The sequence below is a fragment of the Chelonia mydas genome, chromosome 8, assembly GCF_015237465.2.
Source record: "Chelonia mydas isolate rCheMyd1 chromosome 8, rCheMyd1.pri.v2, whole genome shotgun sequence".
Taxonomy (NCBI): domain Eukaryota; kingdom Metazoa; phylum Chordata; order Testudines; family Cheloniidae; genus Chelonia; species Chelonia mydas.
This window is the reverse complement of record NC_057854.1, coordinates 62,253,122-62,273,283: the sequence shown is the minus strand read 5'-3', so window position 1 is coordinate 62,273,283 and position 20,162 is coordinate 62,253,122. Positions and strand designations below refer to the sequence as shown.

The following is a 20,162-nucleotide window of genomic DNA, read 5'->3' as shown; positions in this document are numbered from 1 at the left end:
TAAGCCTGCAAGTGACCCATATCCCATTCTGTAGAGGAAAGCAACAACCCACTAGGGTCCCTGACAATCTGACATGGGGGGAAATTCCTTCCCATCCCCAAATATGACAATCAGTTGGACCCTGAGCATGTGGGCAAGACCCACCAGGCAGATATCTGGGAAATAATTATTTGTAGTGAGCCCTCCCCATCTAGTGTCCTGTCTCCAGCAGTTAGGGATTTTTTTACTGGCAGTCGCTGATGGGCCCCATGCCATCGTTGTCAGTCACATCATACCATCCCCTCCATAAACTTATCAAGCTCAGTCTTGTAGCCAGTTAGGTGTTTTGCCTTTGTAAGGCTGTTGCCTAACTTCATCCCTGTAATGGTTAGAAACCTTCACCTAATTTTGAGCCTAAACTTGTTGATGGCCAGTTTATAGCCATTTGTTCTTGTGTCCACATAAGTGCTTAACTTAAATAACTCTTCTGTCTCTGTGGTATTGATTCCCCTGATGTATTTATAGAAAGCTATCATATCTCCCCTCAGCCTTCTTTTGGGTAGGCTAAACAAGCCAAGCTTTTTGAGTCTCCTCTCATAAGGTAGGTTTTCCATTCCTTAGATAATCCTAGTAGCCCTTCTCTGCAGCTCTTCCAGTTTGAATTAATCTTCCTTAAACACAGGAAACCAGAATTGCACACAATATTCCAGATGAGGTCTCACCGGTGCCTTGTATAACGGTACTAACACTTCCGTGTCTCTACTGGGAATACCTTGCCTGATGCATCCCAGGATGCATTAGCCCTTTTCATGGCCTCATCACATTGACAGCTCATAGTCCTTATGTGATCAAACAGTACATCCAGATCTTTCTCCTCCTCTGTCACTGCCAACTGACAAGTCCCTGGTTTATAGCTTGTTGTTAGTCCCAAAATGTATGACCTTGCACATTACACTATGAAATTTCATCCCATGGAGAGAGGGTGGCGTAGAGCAGGCTACCTAGTTTCATGCTAGTTATAGCTCCCCCTGCACAAAAGTGGAATCCCCTACTGCTCAGACAGCACCATGTCTACTCCTAGCACTGAAGAGAAGCAACCGATATTCCTCATGGTTTTCCATAAGTTACTAAATTGTATTTCACAGCATCTGCTGTAGTTGTAAAGTTTTCATCTAAAAATATGTTTGAATACATCTGTTCAAATGTTGGCTGGATTATAATATGTTTTTAGAGTTTTTAGTGGAGATGTTTTATGGGTGCATCCTAGATACGTATAATGGTGTGGTGTGGGTGTGTGCCATTTGCTGATCTTTTCTTTTGAAAAGTCTGCACTGATGTCAATGGAAAGAATGTGAGTCTCCCCTACACGTACTGTGGTGTAAATGAGGAGTGACTCCATTCACACGTATGGAATTAATCCATTTCCAGTTTACAATGTCATCCAGATCTTCTTCATCTCTATAATATCTGGTTTCACTTCCTGTACCTGTAGTTCTAGTTCCTTCATTAGTTACCCAGGCTCCTTGCATTGGTGTACAGACTTCTTAAGTGTTGCTGTTTGGCTTCGCCCACATTCCTCACCCGATTGGGTATGGTCATCCTACTGCCAGTATTGCCTACCTGACTGGTATCAGCACTATCCTTCCCCTTAATGTCCATTCTCTTACTGATGTTCCTTTCTCCATTCCTGTATCCTTTTTTACTTGAGTTTCCTCCCTCTCAATGTTAAAATCAGGTGTGGAGATTACATAAGCATCTTCCTTGAGTTCCTAGTTTAAAGCTCTTTTAATGAGTTGTGTCAACCTCCATCCCAGAAGTCTATTTCCCTCCCTACTCAGGTGGAGACCATCCCATGAGAACTGTCCTCTCTCCATGAATGCCTCCCAGTGGTCAAACATCCCAGAGCCATCTGTTGATCATCATAATCTGTTGATCTCCATTTTCTAGGGACAGGCAGAATACCGTAAGATAGATAACCTTAGCCTCCATTTCCTTAAATGTCTTCCCCAGCTTGGTATAATCTCCCTTGGCATGTTCCAGGAAGAACCTAGCTGTGTCACTTGTTCTCACATGAAGGACAATCAGTGGATTCTTTCCTGCTCCCATTAGGATCCTCTTCAGCCTCAGTTCCACATCCTGTATCTTCGCTCCTGGCAGACAGCACCCCCGTCTGTTCTCTGAATCAGCTCTGGTGACAGGCCTGTTCGTTCTTCTTAGTGGGGAATCACAAATCACATATACCTGCCTTTTCTTGCTGACGGTGTGATTCTCCATCCTTCCTCTGGTTCTTTCTGTCTGTGAGTCCTCTTGTCTTTTATTCTCCCTTGCAATCTTCTGCAAGTCATCCAGTATCCTCCTGGGGCTTTGAACTCTGAGTATCCCAATTGGCTCTTCCCCTCTTCTTAGAGGACTAGCTGCTCTTCTCTTCTTCCTTGCCCTCCCTCCTTCGGTTGCAGCCTGCTTTGCCCCATCTTCATTTTCCAACTGAGCAAACCTGTTCCTGAGCTCTATTTCACCTCCACTAGCTGGTCTTTTCCTCTGCCTGGTTCTTGTAGTCACATGCTTCCACTGACCACTTTCCTTACCCAGAAGTCTTCCTTCTGAGTTCCTCAGTCCAGCTTGCATCCGTAAGTCTTGACTTTTCCCTTCAGTCTCCTCTTGTCTTCCTTCCATTGCCTGCTCGAATCCCCTTCGAAACTCAACCATAGTTTCCACCTGCATCTCCAAGCCTTGTATCTTCTCTTCCATCAGCTCTATCAAGTGGCACTTCATACAAAGAAATCTCTTTTAAAGTACACGCTCTAGGATCATGTGCATCCCGCAGCTTTCATATCCAGTCATCCTCATTTACTCTTCCATGGCTTGAGTCACTACATTGCTGCCTCTGTACCTCTCATAGCCTTCCCACCTAAATTCTAAATAATGGTAGCTCCACAAAGCCTGCATTTCTCATGTGGGACGGTGTCAAAAGCCTTGCTGAAGTCCAGGTATATTATGTCCACCGCATTTCTCCTACCCACCAAACTAGTTATCCTGTTAAAGAAATAAATCAAACTGGTTTGGCATGATTTGTTCTTGGTAATACAACCAAGGAGTGGGGAAGGTCAATAGGAAGGCAGATCTCCCAGCAGAGAGTATCCTTCTGCAAGGAGAGTATTCTGTTGGTCAGCTGTGGCTAAGTTTTGGCCCATTTGCACCACCTGAGTGTCACAAAGTGGCCAGCTTGTAAAATAGAATCAAATCCTGTCTCTCTCTGTTCATCTAGCCTCAGTCTCCTCTCTGTCCCTTCCCACACTATCACCTCGGTTGGTGGGAAAGCCTCCTTCTCTAGAGTTCCTTCTTGGTCTCTCAACCTTACTGTGTCTCCTTTAGTTTTCAGATCTTATCTAATAATATTTCCCTGGGTTTTTTTTAAATTATGTATAGCATTTGGGGACAGGGTCAGTCTCAATACAGTTACAGCAAATACAATTTCCAATGACGTATCCAGATATACATAACTAAATTACATTTTTATTTTTCCAGTGCCATGTACAACATCCCCAGAAATGATAGAGAAAAACAACATTAGGCTGAGATGGAGGACGGAAATGAAATTATATTTAGAAAGTGGAGCTTTTATTGAATTTGACTGTAAAAATGGATATGTGAGCAATCTACCTTCTTCTGCATTTAGAGTACAGTGTGTGGAGGGGAAATTGGCATATCCTAAATGTAAGAGAAGTGGTAAGTAATCTCCAGTGAAACTACAATACTGTAGAATCATCTGACTAAAAGATTTCTTAATTTTTCCTGAGGAATTCTAGGGTTTAAATAGCATTATGTGAACAGAAGCAAATAATTCATGCCTGCATATAAAGAGGGCTCACTGGAAGCAGCTGATAAGGAACCATGGGATGAAACAGATTAAAGATCCCTGCTCCAAAAATTCCATCACCTTCAACTGCTAGTTGCTACACCATGTATACTGATACAATATAGAATATGTATGAAATCATAGAATATCAGGGTTGGAAGAGACCTCAGGAGATCATCTAGTCCAACCCCCTGGTCAAAGCAGGACCAATCCCCAATTTTTGCCCCAGATCCCTAAAAGGCCCCCTCAAGGATTGAACTCACAACCCTAGGTTTAGCAGGCCAATGCTCAAACCACTGAGCTATCCCTCCCCCAAGGGGAACTTGTTTTCTCCTTCCCCTCATCAGGACAGGGAAACTTGTCTTCCTACCCAGCAGCCTCCTTGTGCATCCTGTACTCTGAGGATGAGCTCCCAGAGTTTGGGATCTTTGAGCTAGATGACTTCTTCTTGAAGTGGAACTTCTCCCAGGGTCATGGGTGCCCCCTCTGAAATGTTGGGGCCTAGGTGGCAGCTGTCTAGTCAGTGCCTAAATCTGCCTGTTTTCGGAATAACAGTTCTCTGTTAGAACACAACACACACAGCTCCTGTTCAAGGAGAGGGTTGAAGGAGATTTACACTAGAGCAAATGGCAGTAGGCCAGACTCCCCACAGCTTTCCCACCATTCTTTGATTCAGTACAAGATGAGCCAAACATCCAGACTCAAAAGGTTTATGGAAAGTGACTAGAAATGTTTTAAAACACACTCTATGTAAGTCACCACACTTGTGAGTCCCACGTAATCTGGTCATTAGCCAGCTCTGTATTCAGGAAATCACTGATATATAAACCAGCTGGCATCTGGTAGCATTCCAATGCAAGGGGACTATTGACTGTATATGATGAAGTCAGTGCCTAAAAAGCATCCCTTCTAATAGTGGGATGGGAACCAGTATAAGGGATACTCTCTCTTTGCAGCCAAATTTGGTGGTTAGTAGTACCTTTGGGGCATTCGGTGAGAAAAGATAATGAGATCCTTACCGCAGAGACTGTTGTTAAGACCTAACTGGCCTCTGGCTTCATATGGTGAAGGCTTCATATGGTGAAGGGATTTCAATGCATGGTTTTCTGTGTTGCTTTTAAGTTCCACTTAAGAGAAAATATTTGTTTTCAATATGAAAAGTAGTTGAACCACTGCAGTTCAGGGATAACTGCAATTACCTTTGATGGAGTTTGTTCCATTTACTTTCCAAAGATGGTTAAAATCATCCAGTGTGATTTTTATGCCATTCTGTTGAAATCACTATTCTGTTCCTGTGAAAAACCTATAGGGGATTTGTATGTAACACTTCTTTCAAAAAACTGACATGCACTAAATTAATTTTGTAGTATTTGTTCTCTCTCTGGCAGGTACTTGAGGATGAATAAAAAGAACCACCAAGCAGATTATTTTAACCCAGATCTGAGGATCAGAATCCATTAACTAATTATTTGTACTGTCCACTTTGTCAGTATTGTAGCCTTGATTGTCTGAATTGATGCATGTAATCACTTATTTTTACTTTTGGTCACAATGCATATTTTAAAACTAATGTTAAGCCAATCATAAAATAGTAACAAAAGATTGGCAAAAAGGTTCAAACTCAGATCAAACTACAGCTTTTTATGGTATTTGGAAGAGGAAACTTTAAGGGTAATTGCATCATTTCTCATACCTTTCTGGGACACCACCAAATGTTCCTTTAATTTCTTTGGAGAAGTCTCCCACTCCTATTTCAGGTCTTGTTTTAATTTCTTTTGACCTTCTTTGATGTAACCCTTTTTGGCGTGAGTGGTTAGCCAGTACCCAGGGTCTTCCACCTCATTTTTTGTGTTTGGAAGAGAAACTGGGGCTAGAGTCAGGTTTTCTATGAAGCAGTTTTTTAATTTACAAAGAATGTAAACAAAGTCCTATTTCTCTGAATGCAAAATGAACAAACATCATGAGGCAGTTTCTTTGCTCACAGTTCTAAGCCTGCTTCACATTCAGCACTCTGTCCAAAAAATACTCTCACAGCTTTTCCTCACAGCCACTCTTCCAGGACTTCTCTTGCTGTCCACTGGCTTTCTGGCAGCTTCTGACTCGGACACACACAGCTCCACCAATTAATCCCCAGCTCCTGTGTTTATCCATTCCTAAGGGCAGGAGCTGTGCAACGGTATTTAAGGTATGTGTGTGTGGGACATAGATTTGCCTCCCTCCTGACTCTCCTCTTCCTAGGCCCCCCACCAGCAACACCACCACCAGGAGCCTAAGTGGCCTGGCCCATGAGCCCTTAGCCCCATCCTCTCCAAATCTGAGCCTCTGGAATTGTGGCCTGGCACACAGGATAACAGTGATGATCAGATTTTGCTAAGTCAAAAAGCAATCAGGTCACAGCCCTGGTCCTCCGGCTTTCAGCTTCACAGCCTATACCTCAGTAAACGTCTTGCATCAGCTGAGTGACACAGAGGGGCCAGATTGTAAAAATAGAACCAGAGTCTGTGGGTCTCCCTGTGCTCATCTGGTCCCAGCTTCCAGCAGACTGTTCCTTTATACAATACGATTCATCATCGGTGAGCCCTCGATTCGAGGATGATCTCTACCATGGATTTACATATGGGTCCTGAGATGACGACTGGAACCACAGATCTGCCCGCAGTAGGTACTGACATTTCCTGACAGGTCAGCTGCCTGCTGGGAGACAGTTTTCTTCTGTCTCTCATTTCAGTTTGAGGGCAAAGCACTTCTCCTCAAAGCGGGCCACTGCCTGATGGAGGATGTGGCACCATTGTACTTGATTGATGGCCTGCTCCTCCCAGCTTGTGATGTCTACATCCGTTTTCTTGAGATACACTTCTAGTGTTTCTTTGTAGCACTTCCTCTGACCACCACAGGATCTCTGACCATACTGAGATTCTGTGGTGCTGAGAATAGAGGGCTTGTTTTGGTAGGTGAGAATCTGGCATCCACACAGCAGAGTTGGTGGATAAGGGTCATTGTTTCAATGCTGGTGAATTGGCTTCAGTGAGGATGTTGGTATTAATGTGGCAATCTTCCCACTTGATATGAAGGATCTTTCAGAGGCATCGTTGGTGGTTCCTCTGAAAACTCTTGAGGTGAGGTCGATAACTCAGGTTTTGCATCCATAGAGGAGTGTAGGGATGACAACTGTCTTATAGACCTGAATCTTGGTGTTCTTCCACAGGTCATGGTCCGTGAAAATGCACCAGAGAAGTTTCCCAAAGGAGGCACTTGTACACTGGATCCTGTGCTGGATCTCACTGGCATTTTTGCATTTAGAGAGTGTTGGCTACTGAGGTAGGAGAGGTTTCAGAGTAACAGCCGTGTTAGTCTGTATTCGCAAAAAAAAAGGAATACTTGTGGCACCTTAGAGACTAACCAATTTATTTGAGCATGAGCTTTCGTGAGCTACAGCTCACTTCATCAGATGCTCAACTATCTCCAAAGTCTGTCTCTCGATGGTGATTTGTGGTGGATCATGTGCAAGGCCAGAAAGCAGACTGATGGAGCACTTTAGTCTTCTCGATATTAAGTGAGAGTCCTAGGTTTCAGTAAGTTTGTTCAAAAAAATGTAGTGTGGACTGAAGGTGTGGATTCTCAGTATGTGCAAGAATGGTACAGTCATCAGCATACTGAAGATCAATAATGGACACCTGGAGGACTTTAGACTTTGAGCAGAGACATCTAAAATTAAAAGGCCACCCATCCATTCTGCTTTGAACGTCAGTTCCAGTGAGGGAGGTGGTCTTTAACAAGGACCAGAGTGACTGCTAATAGATGGAGAGCAGGGTTGGGGCAATAACGCATCCTTGCTTAACCACAGTTTTGATGATTAAACAGTCAGTCTCCAAGTCATTACAGAGAACAGTGGCAGTCATCTGATTGTGAAGAAGCCTTAGGACCCTAATAAATTTTGGAGGGCAACCAAATCTGGCCAGGCTTCTCTCTCTATTCATCTAGTCCCAGTCACCTCTCTTTTCCTTCACACAGTATGACCCCGGTTGGTGTGAAAGCCTCCCTTTCTAGAGTTCCTTCTTGTTCTTTCAACCTTACCATCTCTTTTTTACGTTTCAAAACTTATCAGAAAATATTTTGCAATTTTAATGAGCTAAGTAAAGCCTTTTTAGACAGGGTCAGTCTCAGTACAGTTAGTGAACCAAATTTCCAATGACAGATCGACATGTACATGCTTAAATTATATTTTTCTATTCCCAGAGTTATGTATAACATCCCCAGAAGATATGGAGAAAAACAATATTGGGCTGAAATGGAGCTTGGAAACAAGACTGAATTTAGAAAGTGGAGACTTTGTTGAATTTGACTGTAAAAATGGATATGTGAGGGATCCAGCATCTTCTGCATTTAGAGTACAGTGTGTGGAGGGGAAATTGGCATATCCTAAGTGTAAGAGAAGAGGTAAGTGATCTCCAATTAAACTACAATACTGGTGAATCACTTGACTAAAACATGTTAATTTTTACTGGGGATTTCTCCCGTTTAAAAAATACAATGGCACCATTGTGATGGGTGCCATAAAAACATGTGAGAAAGTATGGTTCCTGACCCAGACAGCTTGCAATCTAAATAAAGAAGACAAATGGTGGGTTAAAGAGATACACTGGTTACTTTGCTTGTGAGCTCTATTACTTGAGCCGGGACAATCTTCCTCTGACATCTGGGCCTGTTTAGGTTACCAACAGAGCAGAAAGGTTTTGTAAGTGTTCTTGTCTTACTCAAGTTCTCTAGCTGGCCCAATTCCTCATTCAGGCAGCTGACTTCCATTGTGGTCTATACTCCTTTTGATTTCCCTCTCATGCTGATTTTTGTAGCTCTTTAATTCCTTGCTGGAGCTCACCGCTGCTAACACGTTACATGGTGGGGAAAACTTTCCTGTTGTCCCATAGTTAGTTTGAACCCTTCTGATCCATGAGAGTCAATTTACTGGTCACCTTATTTATCTGCCTTTCTATTTCAGACTGGGAATGTCACAGCCGGGCTTCTCAAGCTGCCCAGTGACTTCATATCTGCTGCCCCCAAAAATATTTTAACTCAGACTGAGAATCATCTCTCATACCTTCATAGGAAAGCTCCCACTGCTTCTTCAATACCTTTTTACAAAATCTCCATCTCCTGTTTTAATTTCTTTTGCCCATCTTTGACTTTGCCCTTTTTGGCCTGAGTGTTTAGCCAATAGTCAGGGTCTTCTGCCTTGATTTGTGTGACGAGGAAAAATGGAGGTAGAGACAGGTGTTTTCATGACACAATCCTTGTTGTTTACAAAGAATGTACACAACATCCTGTTTCTCTGAACAGTTGGATCAGACAACAGCAGGCTGTTTCCTTGCTCACAATCCAAGCCTACCTTTACAGTCACTGTTCTGATCAAGGAGGTCTCTTTTGGATTTCTACCAGACCATGCTACCAATTCTTCTCTTGCTGTCCACTGGTTCTCTGCAGCTTTCTGGCTGCTTCTTACTTACTCACACACTTCCATCATTTAATCTGCAGCCCTCCCATTATCAGTCCCCAGAGAAGCCACTCTACCAGAAATGCATGAAAGTGCTTCGTCACTTAGCCTGAAGGCATGATAGTCATCTTTCATATCAACTTCACTGAGTATGTCTACACAGCAGTCTAAACCTGGTCTTGAGCCCTGGCTCAAGCCTAACCCCCCCTTGTATCCACACAGCAATTTTGTTAACCAAGATCTCATACTTAAGGTGCCAGGACGCTGTAGTGCTAGGACTCAGGGATCAAGCCCTCTTGCTTTCCTGTGTGCACATAGCCCCAGCTTGTCTCAGGTCCTGGAAGTCCTCTGGATGTATCCCAGAGTTCCTTGGGGAATCCCCCTCAGGGCTCTAGATGCCTATAATCTCTGGTGCTGCACTCTATTGCAAATGGAATCCACACCTGCCTTTGAAAATGGCAGCAGCTCAGATCAGCATTAACCCATTGCCTGCTGAACATCAGTCTGAAAGCACACCACCAGATAGGCTGCATGGTTTGCAGTGGAGAGTGATCAGAAGAAGCTTTTTGCAAAGACAGCTGCTTCATGGTCACAAGAGCACAGCCAGATTTTGGTGCACACTTCCTGGACACCCTTGCACACACAGCCCCAGGGAGGGCTAGGGAGGCCTGAGAGTGGAGTGGGGTCTCAGCAGCTGCCCTGCAGGGAGGAGGAGCAGCAGAGTTCCCAGCTCAGTATAGCCAGGGAAGGGATGATCCTCCAACAATCTGGCCTCTCGCCGCTGTCAGGGCGGTGAGTGGGAGCCAGGCCCAAAAATTCCCCACAGCCTCCTGGGGATCCCTTATCCCTGTCTCCCAGGGGGCAGGGATAAGGGATCCCCCTGGAGCACACTGTACCCCAAGCACTGAGGATGCACTTCAACACTCTGCAGCCAGTGGCAGCCAGGCTGGGTTATATGTGTCTTTTTCCTTTGAATCCTGTATTTTATGTCAAACTTAAAAATGGACAAAAATAAATAAGCCCAACCAAAACACGCACCTTCATTGACCATTCCATTTCAAAATTTAAGAATTGCAAAGTTTCATTTTAATAGTTCAATGGCCCTGGAGACTGGTTTCCAACTTACCCTCAGAATAGGTGTTCATGGGCATTTTCCTGCCCATGTGACTCAGCCTAGAGCTGGAGAGCCCATTTCTCAGATTAGATGGTAGCTTGATAGAACATCTTTTCAAACTGCAGTCATTCTACTTAGACAGCCTAAAGACTAAAGGGGTTAATTATGCAGTGTATGTATTTATGTGCTCTGTATGGGCACCTGAGTCCCATCAATAGCATCATCACAGTTAGGAAACTGAGTTGGTGGTAGTTTTCTCACAATGCAACATATTCATAAGGCTAGAGTGTCGACACTGGGCGGGGGACAGTGGGGAGGAGAAGCTAGGCACTCTGGGATAGGGTTATTTTGACTTGGGTCTGTGCACTGCGGTCTGAATGCCAGAGCCCTAGGTTCAAGCACAGGTCAGAAAATCCTTAACCTAGGGTTAAAATGCAGTGTAGACGCTCAAGCCGAGGGTTCCTTGATTTGAGTCTCAGGAACCCTAGGCTTACATTGCTGTGAAGAGACTACCCATAGATTAAAGACACACTTACTGTGAGCTAAGCAACCTCCAATACAACAATACTATCAAATCTATTGATGGAACAATCTATTTTGTCTTACATGATTCTAGTTATCCTGTCTTCTGCTATAGAAGATGTGTAATTGCTGATCTTTCTCCCATAATAGGCTTACTCCTATATTATTGTGATAATTCCCACACCACTGCTAATAATGTGTTTTGAGAAATGATGCCCCCTTTATAGCACTGGGGTCAGAAGCAAATCATTCATGTGCATATGTATGTATATATATATATATATATGAAGAGGGCTGCCTGGAAGAAGCTGATAAAGAGTTATAGGATGAAACAGGATAAAGATCCCTGCTTCAAAAATTCCATCACTTTCCAGTGCTAGTAGCTACACACTGGATCCTGATAAAATACAGTAATATTTATGAAATCAATGCACGGTGTTCTATGCTGCTTTTAAGTTATATGTAACATAAAATATTTGTTTTTAATATGAACAGTAGTTGAATCACTGCAGTTCAGGAGTAACTGCAATTACTCTTGCTGGAGTTTGTTCCAGTGTGAATTTTAAGGAGTTGTGCTGAAATCAATATTCTGTTCCTCTGAGAGACCCATAGGGGATTTGTATGTAATATTTGTTTTAAAAAAATGATGTACTAAATTAATTTTCCAGTATTTGTTCTTTCTCTGACAGGTACTTATGAATGAATAAAAAGAAGCATCAAGCAAATAATTTTAACCCAAATCCGATGAGCAGAAGCCATTAACCAGTTATTTGTAATGTTCACACATTATGTCCTTTGTCAGTATTTTAACATAGATTGTCTGAACTGATACATGTAATTACTACTTTTGTCACAATGTATATTAAACTAATCATAAAATAGTAACAACAGATGGGCAAAAAGGTTCAAACTACAGCTTTTTTTATGAAAATTGGAAAAGGAAGCTTTAAGGGAAATCGTACACTTGGCCGCACTTCCTGCTTGCTGAAACAGAAAGCAGCACTATTTCTCTCTGGCCCAAATCAGGAACTCCTGGAAGTCTCACTAGGAACCTTGATCTTGGGAGGCTTATAGCCCAATTGCTACATCCGGAGGTTTATTTATGGCTTGAGACTGTTTTGAGTTCCACCCATCCCTAGTAGCAGTTGGTTATCATTCTTTCAAATGTTTTAATCCATGCAACCATAATGTTATCTAGACATCTAACACAGTTATATTCACTTATCTGATGAAAATTTAAACTTATGTCTTTTTTTCCCTTTTGAAAATTAAAGAGTTGTATATTTCATTTAGCAATTTTAAAAAAAATCTGTCGTTTGAGCGTGTTTTTTATTAATAACCCAACCTGAAGGCGAGTGAGAAGGAATTTTAGGATTTGTTGAAAAGTAGAGACAAAGAAGAAAGCCTGCAGCCCATTGAATAGCAAAATGATGCATGCATTGGGTAGCGTGTGAATAAATTGACTATTCTTACCTTCTACTGTATGCAACAAACTAGAAGTTAGACCAGTGGTGTGACAGAGATGAACTTATCAGAATCCACATACGTGAAAATGACAAATTAATAAAGATACAGTGAACACTGATGGGATGCTAGATGTATAAACCACCTTCTAGACCTGGGGCAGCATACTCCTACACTATAAAAGCTGAACAATGCTCCCCTTCTCCCCCCCGCCCCCCACCCCCGGCCATTTCCCCAAAATTGTGTGATGGCTGAAAATTTTCACATTATTACACTGGTAATGTTACTGATCTCCCTAATGGATTCCCTATTTCTAACTTAAATGCCCAGGCTTCCTATCCAATGGCTGGGGAGAGTCAGGCACCTGACAGTAGGTCTGCATTTGAGCTTGGAGGTGTGATTCCCAGCTGGCATAGACATATCTGCCCTGGTTGTGCTCAAGCTAGCGCCACACAGGAACTAGAGTAGCCTTTCTTCCCCAAGTACAACTCTGCCAGACCTTCAGCTACCTACTCGGCTGGCTAGCCCAAGCTATTGCTGGTGCTGCTGCTGCACACTGCTACTTTTAGATGCTAGATTGGGCAGCTCCCAGCTCAAAAGTAGATGTACCCTTAGACTGGGATTCACAAAAGCCAGCATGTTGAGCAAGGAGGCACCTCAACCAGCCAGTGGGGAGTGCCCAGGACAAGGGTGTGGCCTAAACCTTGCTCCTCAGTGGGAGTTTGGCACCTTTTTCTACACAGGATTCACAGGGGTGAACTCTCCCCTGTAATGAGGCACCCAGGTTAGGTCAGCCCTTTTTTCAAAAGCTCACACCACTAGGTGGTGATGCCATTATACCCAGGCATGCATTCACCCTGTAGGAGGAGCCTTAAGTCCAAATACTGATGTGGAGCAGGGACTTAAACTCAGGTTGCCCTGTTGATTGCCCTACCGGACAATGGCATATTCTAGCATATGTCTTTCTCAAGCTCTCCTATTCAGCTGTTCCACTTTGTCTAACAAATTAAGTAACTAAAATGTTCATTAGCACAGGGACTTGAACTTGGGACTCATATATATTAGATGAATCGCTAACCACTGGGCCATAGAGTCATTCTCAATGGCTCTGTAGCCCCCTGACTGTTTCATAGAAAATGGAATGGCTTCAACAGGCAAGATTGCGTTTTAGCTTTTTGATAAATGTTGTGTCCTCATGTAAACCCTCTTTTTTACATGTCAGGATATTTTCAGTGTTCATCTGTGGCAGAGCTAAGAGGAAGAGTTTAGTCTGGGACAGTGTCAGACTGATATTGCTGCTGTTACTGAATGGCTCACACTAAGAAAGATTATTACTACTTGAAATCTACATGGCTAGTTTTGATGGCAATGGCACTACCTGTGCTTAAAGACGCTTTGCTGGAGTGTGGCCTCAGATCCTAGTATTTTCTGAGAAGTTTGGCAATTGTCTTCCCCTGCTGAAACTGAAGCATACTTTGGCAAGAAGAAGGGAGGGATGTCTCCATTCCTTGGAGAAGGGGGGACCCTTACTTCCCTAAAAGGAAAAAAGACTAAAAGAGGGTATAGAGTACATTATAACTTGCTGAATTAATCTAAGACAAAAATTATTATCATGTTTTCACTTTATGGAAAGAAGCAGAAGATAAAGTCTAGAATAATAATCTAAGGCAAAAAAAATCTCAAAACACTAAAAAGTCATAATTTGAGGAGCAATACTCCTCAATTTAATAACATCCACATTATGTTAATTTGATGGCCAAGTTGGGTGATCACATGGGATAATGTTCTACCGATAACTCAGTGTACTGGTCCACATCCCCATGCAGTTGGGATCCACGGGCTCACAAAGCACCTGTACAATGCAATTCACTATGTAACCCTATTCTGATAGGTGGTGCTAGCAGCTTATGAATCAAGGGCCAGGATCTGCCAGTGACAGAAGCACCCATGTAGTTTAGCACTGGTTATTCGCTGGTCAGATATCATTAAGCAGTGAGGTTTTTTTGAGAAGCACTTCAAACTTCCAGAGAGTATTTACAAAATGGGGAGGGGGGTGTCACTCTCTCACTGAGTTCAATTACAGTTTACAATATAGGACGTATACAAGGTTATCTGGGGAAAATCAGCTAATCACATGTATTCCAAGTCTGGTACGCCTGCATCCTGGATGTTCTCCAATGTCCTGTAGCCGAGGGCATAAAAACAGAGGAGCCCCAACCATGCTCTAGTTTCTTCTTACAGCCTGTGGGTGTGAGACAGAACCCTTGCAGCACCCATGTCTCTGCACAGTAAGTGAATGGATGTGTCCAGTAAATATCCATTTAAAGGGAGGCATTCATCTATCTGTATAGTAGAGCAAATACAGATCTACTACTGTTATAAGCAATGTCTAAAGTTGCTCAAACAAAAAGGTCAGAGAATTTTTTCCCCAAAGTGTTTTTAGTTTGTATACTTGTAGCAATAGGAGTAGGGTGGCCAGATGTCTCAATTTTATAGGGACAGTTCCGATTTGGGGTTTTTTTTTTTTCTTATCTAGGCTCCTATTACCCCCCACCTCCTGTCCCGATTTTTCACACTTGTTGTCTGGTCATCCTAAATAGGAGGGAAATATTTTAGAGAAGAAATATGATTTTTAAGTTGATAGTATCCCTTTTACTGTGTGAAATAACAGCAACACTAGCTTTGATTTCTTCCTTCCCCCAACTGTTTAGAGAGATGTGCAGGAATGGAAGCCCTCATTATATATTTAGAACCATGAGCACCATTGGTTTCATCTCTCTAGAGAGACTGTTTGTTTGAAATAATCAGTATCCCAGAAAGGTGCATATGAAACTTAAAGTTGATGTGTGGCACCAAGTCTTATAGCCTTGATCAGGGGTCTCTGAGAGTTATAATCAAAGCTTCTCTAACAATTGTGTAAGCTAAGCAAACTGGGTTTGTTGAGTAAAAAGCAATTCTCAACACACAATTATAGACAAAATATATTGTTTTAAATCATAGCGAATAATGCAGAAATAGACAGCTTAAATCTTGTTCAGTAACACAACCCTTTAAGAAAAATGTACATACATGAGGGCAGAACCTCAGCTGGTGTAAATTGCCTCTGAGAGTTTACAGCAGCTGCAGATCTGACCCATGCTGTATATCTTGATCTAAACTGAACTTTTTGTAACTAAGAAAAGTTTATTTTAGTTTTAAACAATAAAACATTATCTGGCTTTCATAGTGTGTGTATTGTGTTACTTTAAATGAGAGAATTAGAGGAAGGAGCCAAAAACATAGTTCAGATGTGAAAAGAGCTGATGTACACCTACCAGAGGTCAGAGGATGTGATTAATATCTCACATCCTGGCTCTAAGGATTGTTGGAAACTTCCAAAACGATTTTTAAAAGCCGTCTAGCACCTAAAGAAAACAATGACAAGTAATTACCACAGCACACACCCAGCTTCATTACATCCCAAAGCTTTCCAAGATGCTACTGAGTTGCCTCTGTTGGAAAGATACATAGAAAGGTGGGGGTCAAGCAAACCCTGTTGAAAGTCATTATTGCTTTTACTCAAGTGCTTAACTTTGCACATACTGTGAATACCCCATGACTTTAATGGGACAACTTGCATAAAGGTAAGCATGGTCATGAGTCTTTTCAGAACTGGGACCTTAGCAATTGCTAATTAAAAATCATAAACTCAAAACCCCCACCATCAAACCAATGCATCAGCTATATGGCATGTAAAGAATGGTCTAAATATCTTTATAAATTGTATCTGCCTAAATATTGGTGAATAGTCTCCATTAAAATTGTTAGTGTTTAAAGTAATATCTAAATAGTTTACCAACACCTGAAAGTAGGGATGTCCATTCTCCACTAAGATACTTCACTGTCTTTGGCCCAACAATTACATGGTTTTCTTCACGTACATATTTCACTGTATCTCCATAAACATACTGGTGACGGTCTATATTGACAGCTCTCCTTCTGGTAATAGGGAGTGGTAGTCCACAGTTTTTTTCTTCTTCTGTGGAAAACAGCATAAATATTCCATATTATATTCTTGGCATATATGAAACACATCATCAAAGTCTAAATTAAAATATTAAGATAATTATTTAGGGCCTGATCTTGCTCCCATTATAGATAGTGGAAAAATTCCTATTGACTTAAATGGGTGCAGCACAAGGCCCTTAGTTTGTAATAACATTTGCCTTTCCTCCAAACTCCTCTCCCTCACTTCCCTATGACTGTGATACCTCCCAACTCCTGTCCATCTTCCAGGACTGTATTCAGCTTCTCTCTCCTCACACCTAAGCTTTGTAAGAAGTGTCACTTATTCCTCTCTATTTGCATACACACAAAATCATTAACTTCGCATTGTTCAAGTTGTATTTCCTCCCAAGAATGAAAACAATAAAACTGAAAGAAATTAATACATACACTCAACACAATACCAATCTCCAAATTGCTAGTACTTTACTATTATCGTGACGCTAAACTACGTGCGTGCACGCACCCCCTCTAATCCCCACTTTCAATTAAAAGAAAATCCTGTTGACTTTAGTGAACACATCGAAGAAGTGAAATATCACACAGCTACTCACCACATTGACTGCTGCAAGTTCCCTGACCCCCACATTCAAAACTTGCCCCTTTTAATCTGCTCTCTTGCTGCTGTGACCAGGTCAACCACTCTACCACTGTTTAAAGCCCTTCCTTAACTTGATCTCTTTTTCTTCGTCAAAGTGAAGCTCCTTATTCTCAGTCTTATAAATTTTAACTTCCTCCCTGGCTATGACATTTCCTTATACTGCTCCATCCCAAATTCCTACTCTCCTCCCAAATCTTGCTGCTAACCACTCTCTTTATCTTATACTTCATTTCATGTTGCCCCTTCTCATTTATTGTGCAGCATACAGCTTTTCCTCCCTTTTTTAACCATCCTTGTCTATACTTCCTTGTCATTCAGTTGCTATATGAATATTTTACACATTTTAGCCATCTCAAATTCCTTGCTGTGTGCACCTACAGAATGCTATAATAATAATAATAAACACTGAGTAGCACTTCTCCAGCACCCTCTACTAGTATCTCACTTTTATCTGTGCCAAGCAAGCTTTTGTATAAGATCATAGTCCAGCATTTATAAGAGGCAGTTGATAGCATTTTCAGAAAAGAGCAAGCCGGTTTTCGGAAAACGCGTGGATGCACAGACCAGACCTTCACTCTATGAAACATAATAGAACAATGCTTAGAATGGCAACGACAACTCTACATAAACGTCATAAACTTTGAGAAGGCTTTTGACAGAATTCACAGGACCAGCCTATAGTGCAGTCTGCGGACACATGGAATCCCTCTCCGTATCATCAACATCATCAAAAGCTTCTATTCCAACTCTACATACAGTGTTGATTACAGTGAGCTCAGTTTTGAAGTCAAAACAGGAGTACGTCAGGGGTGTGTCATGTCTGCAATCCTCTTCAACATTACCATCGACAGGATAATGTGGTGTACAACAGAATACATGCCTAGAGGCATTAGGTGGACACCCTTCTTATTCCTTGGAGACCTGGACTTCGCAGATGATCTCACTCTCCTATCACATACACAACACCATATACAAGAAAAAACAACCCAACTCAACACATTCAGCCAGCAAATTGGACTAAAAATCAACCGCAATAAGACAGATATCACGACCTTTAATATTGCCTCACCATCATCAGTATGCATAGAGGAGGATCATGTGCTCACCATAAGAATGGCCTTACTGGGTCAGACCAAAGGTCCATCTAGTCCAGTATCCTGTCTTCCAGTAGTGGCCAATGCCAGGTGCCCCAGAGGGAATGAAAAGAAAAGGTAATAATCAAGTGATCCATCCCCTGTCGCTCATTCCCAGCTTCTGGAAAATGTAGAAACATTCACATACTTGAGCAGCACCATCAGCCAGGATGGTGGAACAAGCCAGGACATCTGGAACAGAATCAATAAAGCCAGGAATACCCTCAGGAGCTTAAATTCAGTCTGGAAATCAGCAAAATACAACACCAAGAATCAAACTCAAGATTTATCAGAGCTGCATACTTTCAACACTACTTTATAGTGCAGAATGCTGTGGAATGACAAAGTATGACATGCCAAACTGTCTTCATTCCATACAACCTGCCTCAGAAAAATCCTCCATATCTTTTGGTCCAGAACAATTTCAAATCAAGACGTATTCACACAGAGCAGCCAAGAAGATATGAGCACCATCATTACCAGGAGGCGTTGGAGATGGATTGGCCATATGTTTCTGATGGAAACTGACTCCATCACAAGAGTAGCAATAAGATGGACACCTGAAGGCAAGCAAAAACAAGGCCACCCAGAAACAACATGGTGAAGAGCTGTGGAAGCTGAGCTGAAAAACTTGGAGCACAGCTGGGAAACCATTGAAAGACTTGCCAGAAACAGACAGGAGTGGAAGAGCTTTGATGCTGCCCTAAATGCTAGTGGCGTTTACTAATTAACTAAACTCTACGGGAATGTCCAGGTTATCAGACATCCATTGGGGAAGCTTCCAGAAGATCTTATAGTTGTCTGGCTGAGTTGGGACAGCTGACATGCTAGCCTCATCAGGCAAGAGTGAAGAAATAGCCATAGAAATAGGCTGGATCTGTCTCTTGCCCATTATCCTGCTCACTATCTTTGTGGTTTATACCAGACCAGCTGAGGTCTATGACGGGAAAATACCTGAGTTTAGAGGCAGGAGCAGTGGATGGTGCCCTTCTTCTGGTTCCCCCATAGAGCCAAGAATGGCTAGGAAGGCATGAGATATGGGTGTGCTGCAACAGGCCACAGAGAATACCATAAAGACTACCACTGAGACTTTCCTATGCCCCCTTTTATAGGCATGTCCTCAGCATTGACTGTCTGAGTAAGCTGGCTCACGGGAAGAGGAGTATGGCATATCTGTAAGAGACATTGCTCCACGCCTTTCAGATGCAGAGGAAGAGAAAGAGTATCTCTCCACCACAGGTGGAGCCATTCTTTCTGGAGTTCTGGAAGGTCCTGCAGTATCCTGCACTGGCATTGAGCTGATAGATATAACTGGACCTGAGGCCAAATGCTTCCTAGTAGAGGCCAGCAACAGTGGCTCTGGCTAGTCAGTTACCACAAAGTCACCCAGTATTTTAATCTTACAGGTACTGATTAGGCTGAGTCCAAGATTGTTTTTTCTATATCTAGAAGCATTGTAGGTAACTCAGAGGGAATATGATTACACTAATAGCTATAACACTAAACTAACAACTCATTAGAGAGAAAAAAACATTCACTTACTGTGCAGAGTCATGGACACTGCAGGGTTTCTGCCTCACACCCACAGTCTTTTGTACACAGGAAGCCTGAAGCACTTCTCAAAGAAACCCCACTGCTTAATGATATTTGAACCTGTTGCCAGCAAACAGACAATGCCAAACTGAAGTCAGTGCTTCTGTCACTGGCAGATCCTGGCCTCTGATTCATAAACTACTAGCACCACCTACCAGAATAGAGTTACATAGTGAATTGCATTGTACAGGTTCTTGGTGATCTCAGCTGTACGGGCACATGGGCCAGTATTCGAGGATATGGGTAGCAAGCTGGAACATTTGATCACCTAATGTGGCCATCTAAGTAACATAATATTGAGGTTATTAAATTTCTGAATATACCTCAGTATTGATGCTCAAATTATGAATTTATAGTGTTTTGAAATT

General features: G+C 42.3%; 1 protein-coding gene and 1 pseudogene across 1 annotated transcript in view; both read left to right on the top strand.

The window, feature by feature from the left end:
* The window catches only part of LOC102942951, a 108,050-nt pseudogene extending 95,462 nt beyond the window's left edge, over positions 1-12,588 (top strand).
* The window catches only part of LOC119566942 (complement factor H-like), a 54,591-nt gene extending 35,023 nt beyond the window's left edge, over positions 1-19,568 (top strand). Inside the window, exons 8-10 of the mRNA XM_043520784.1 lie at positions 3,505-3,705; positions 8,072-8,272; positions 19,405-19,568. Coding sequence (XP_043376719.1) covers positions 3,505-3,705; positions 8,072-8,272; positions 19,405-19,568 — 566 coding nt within the window. The remainder of the gene's footprint in view (positions 1-3,504; positions 3,706-8,071; positions 8,273-19,404) is intronic.
* The last annotated feature ends 594 nt before the right edge of the window (positions 19,569-20,162 follow it).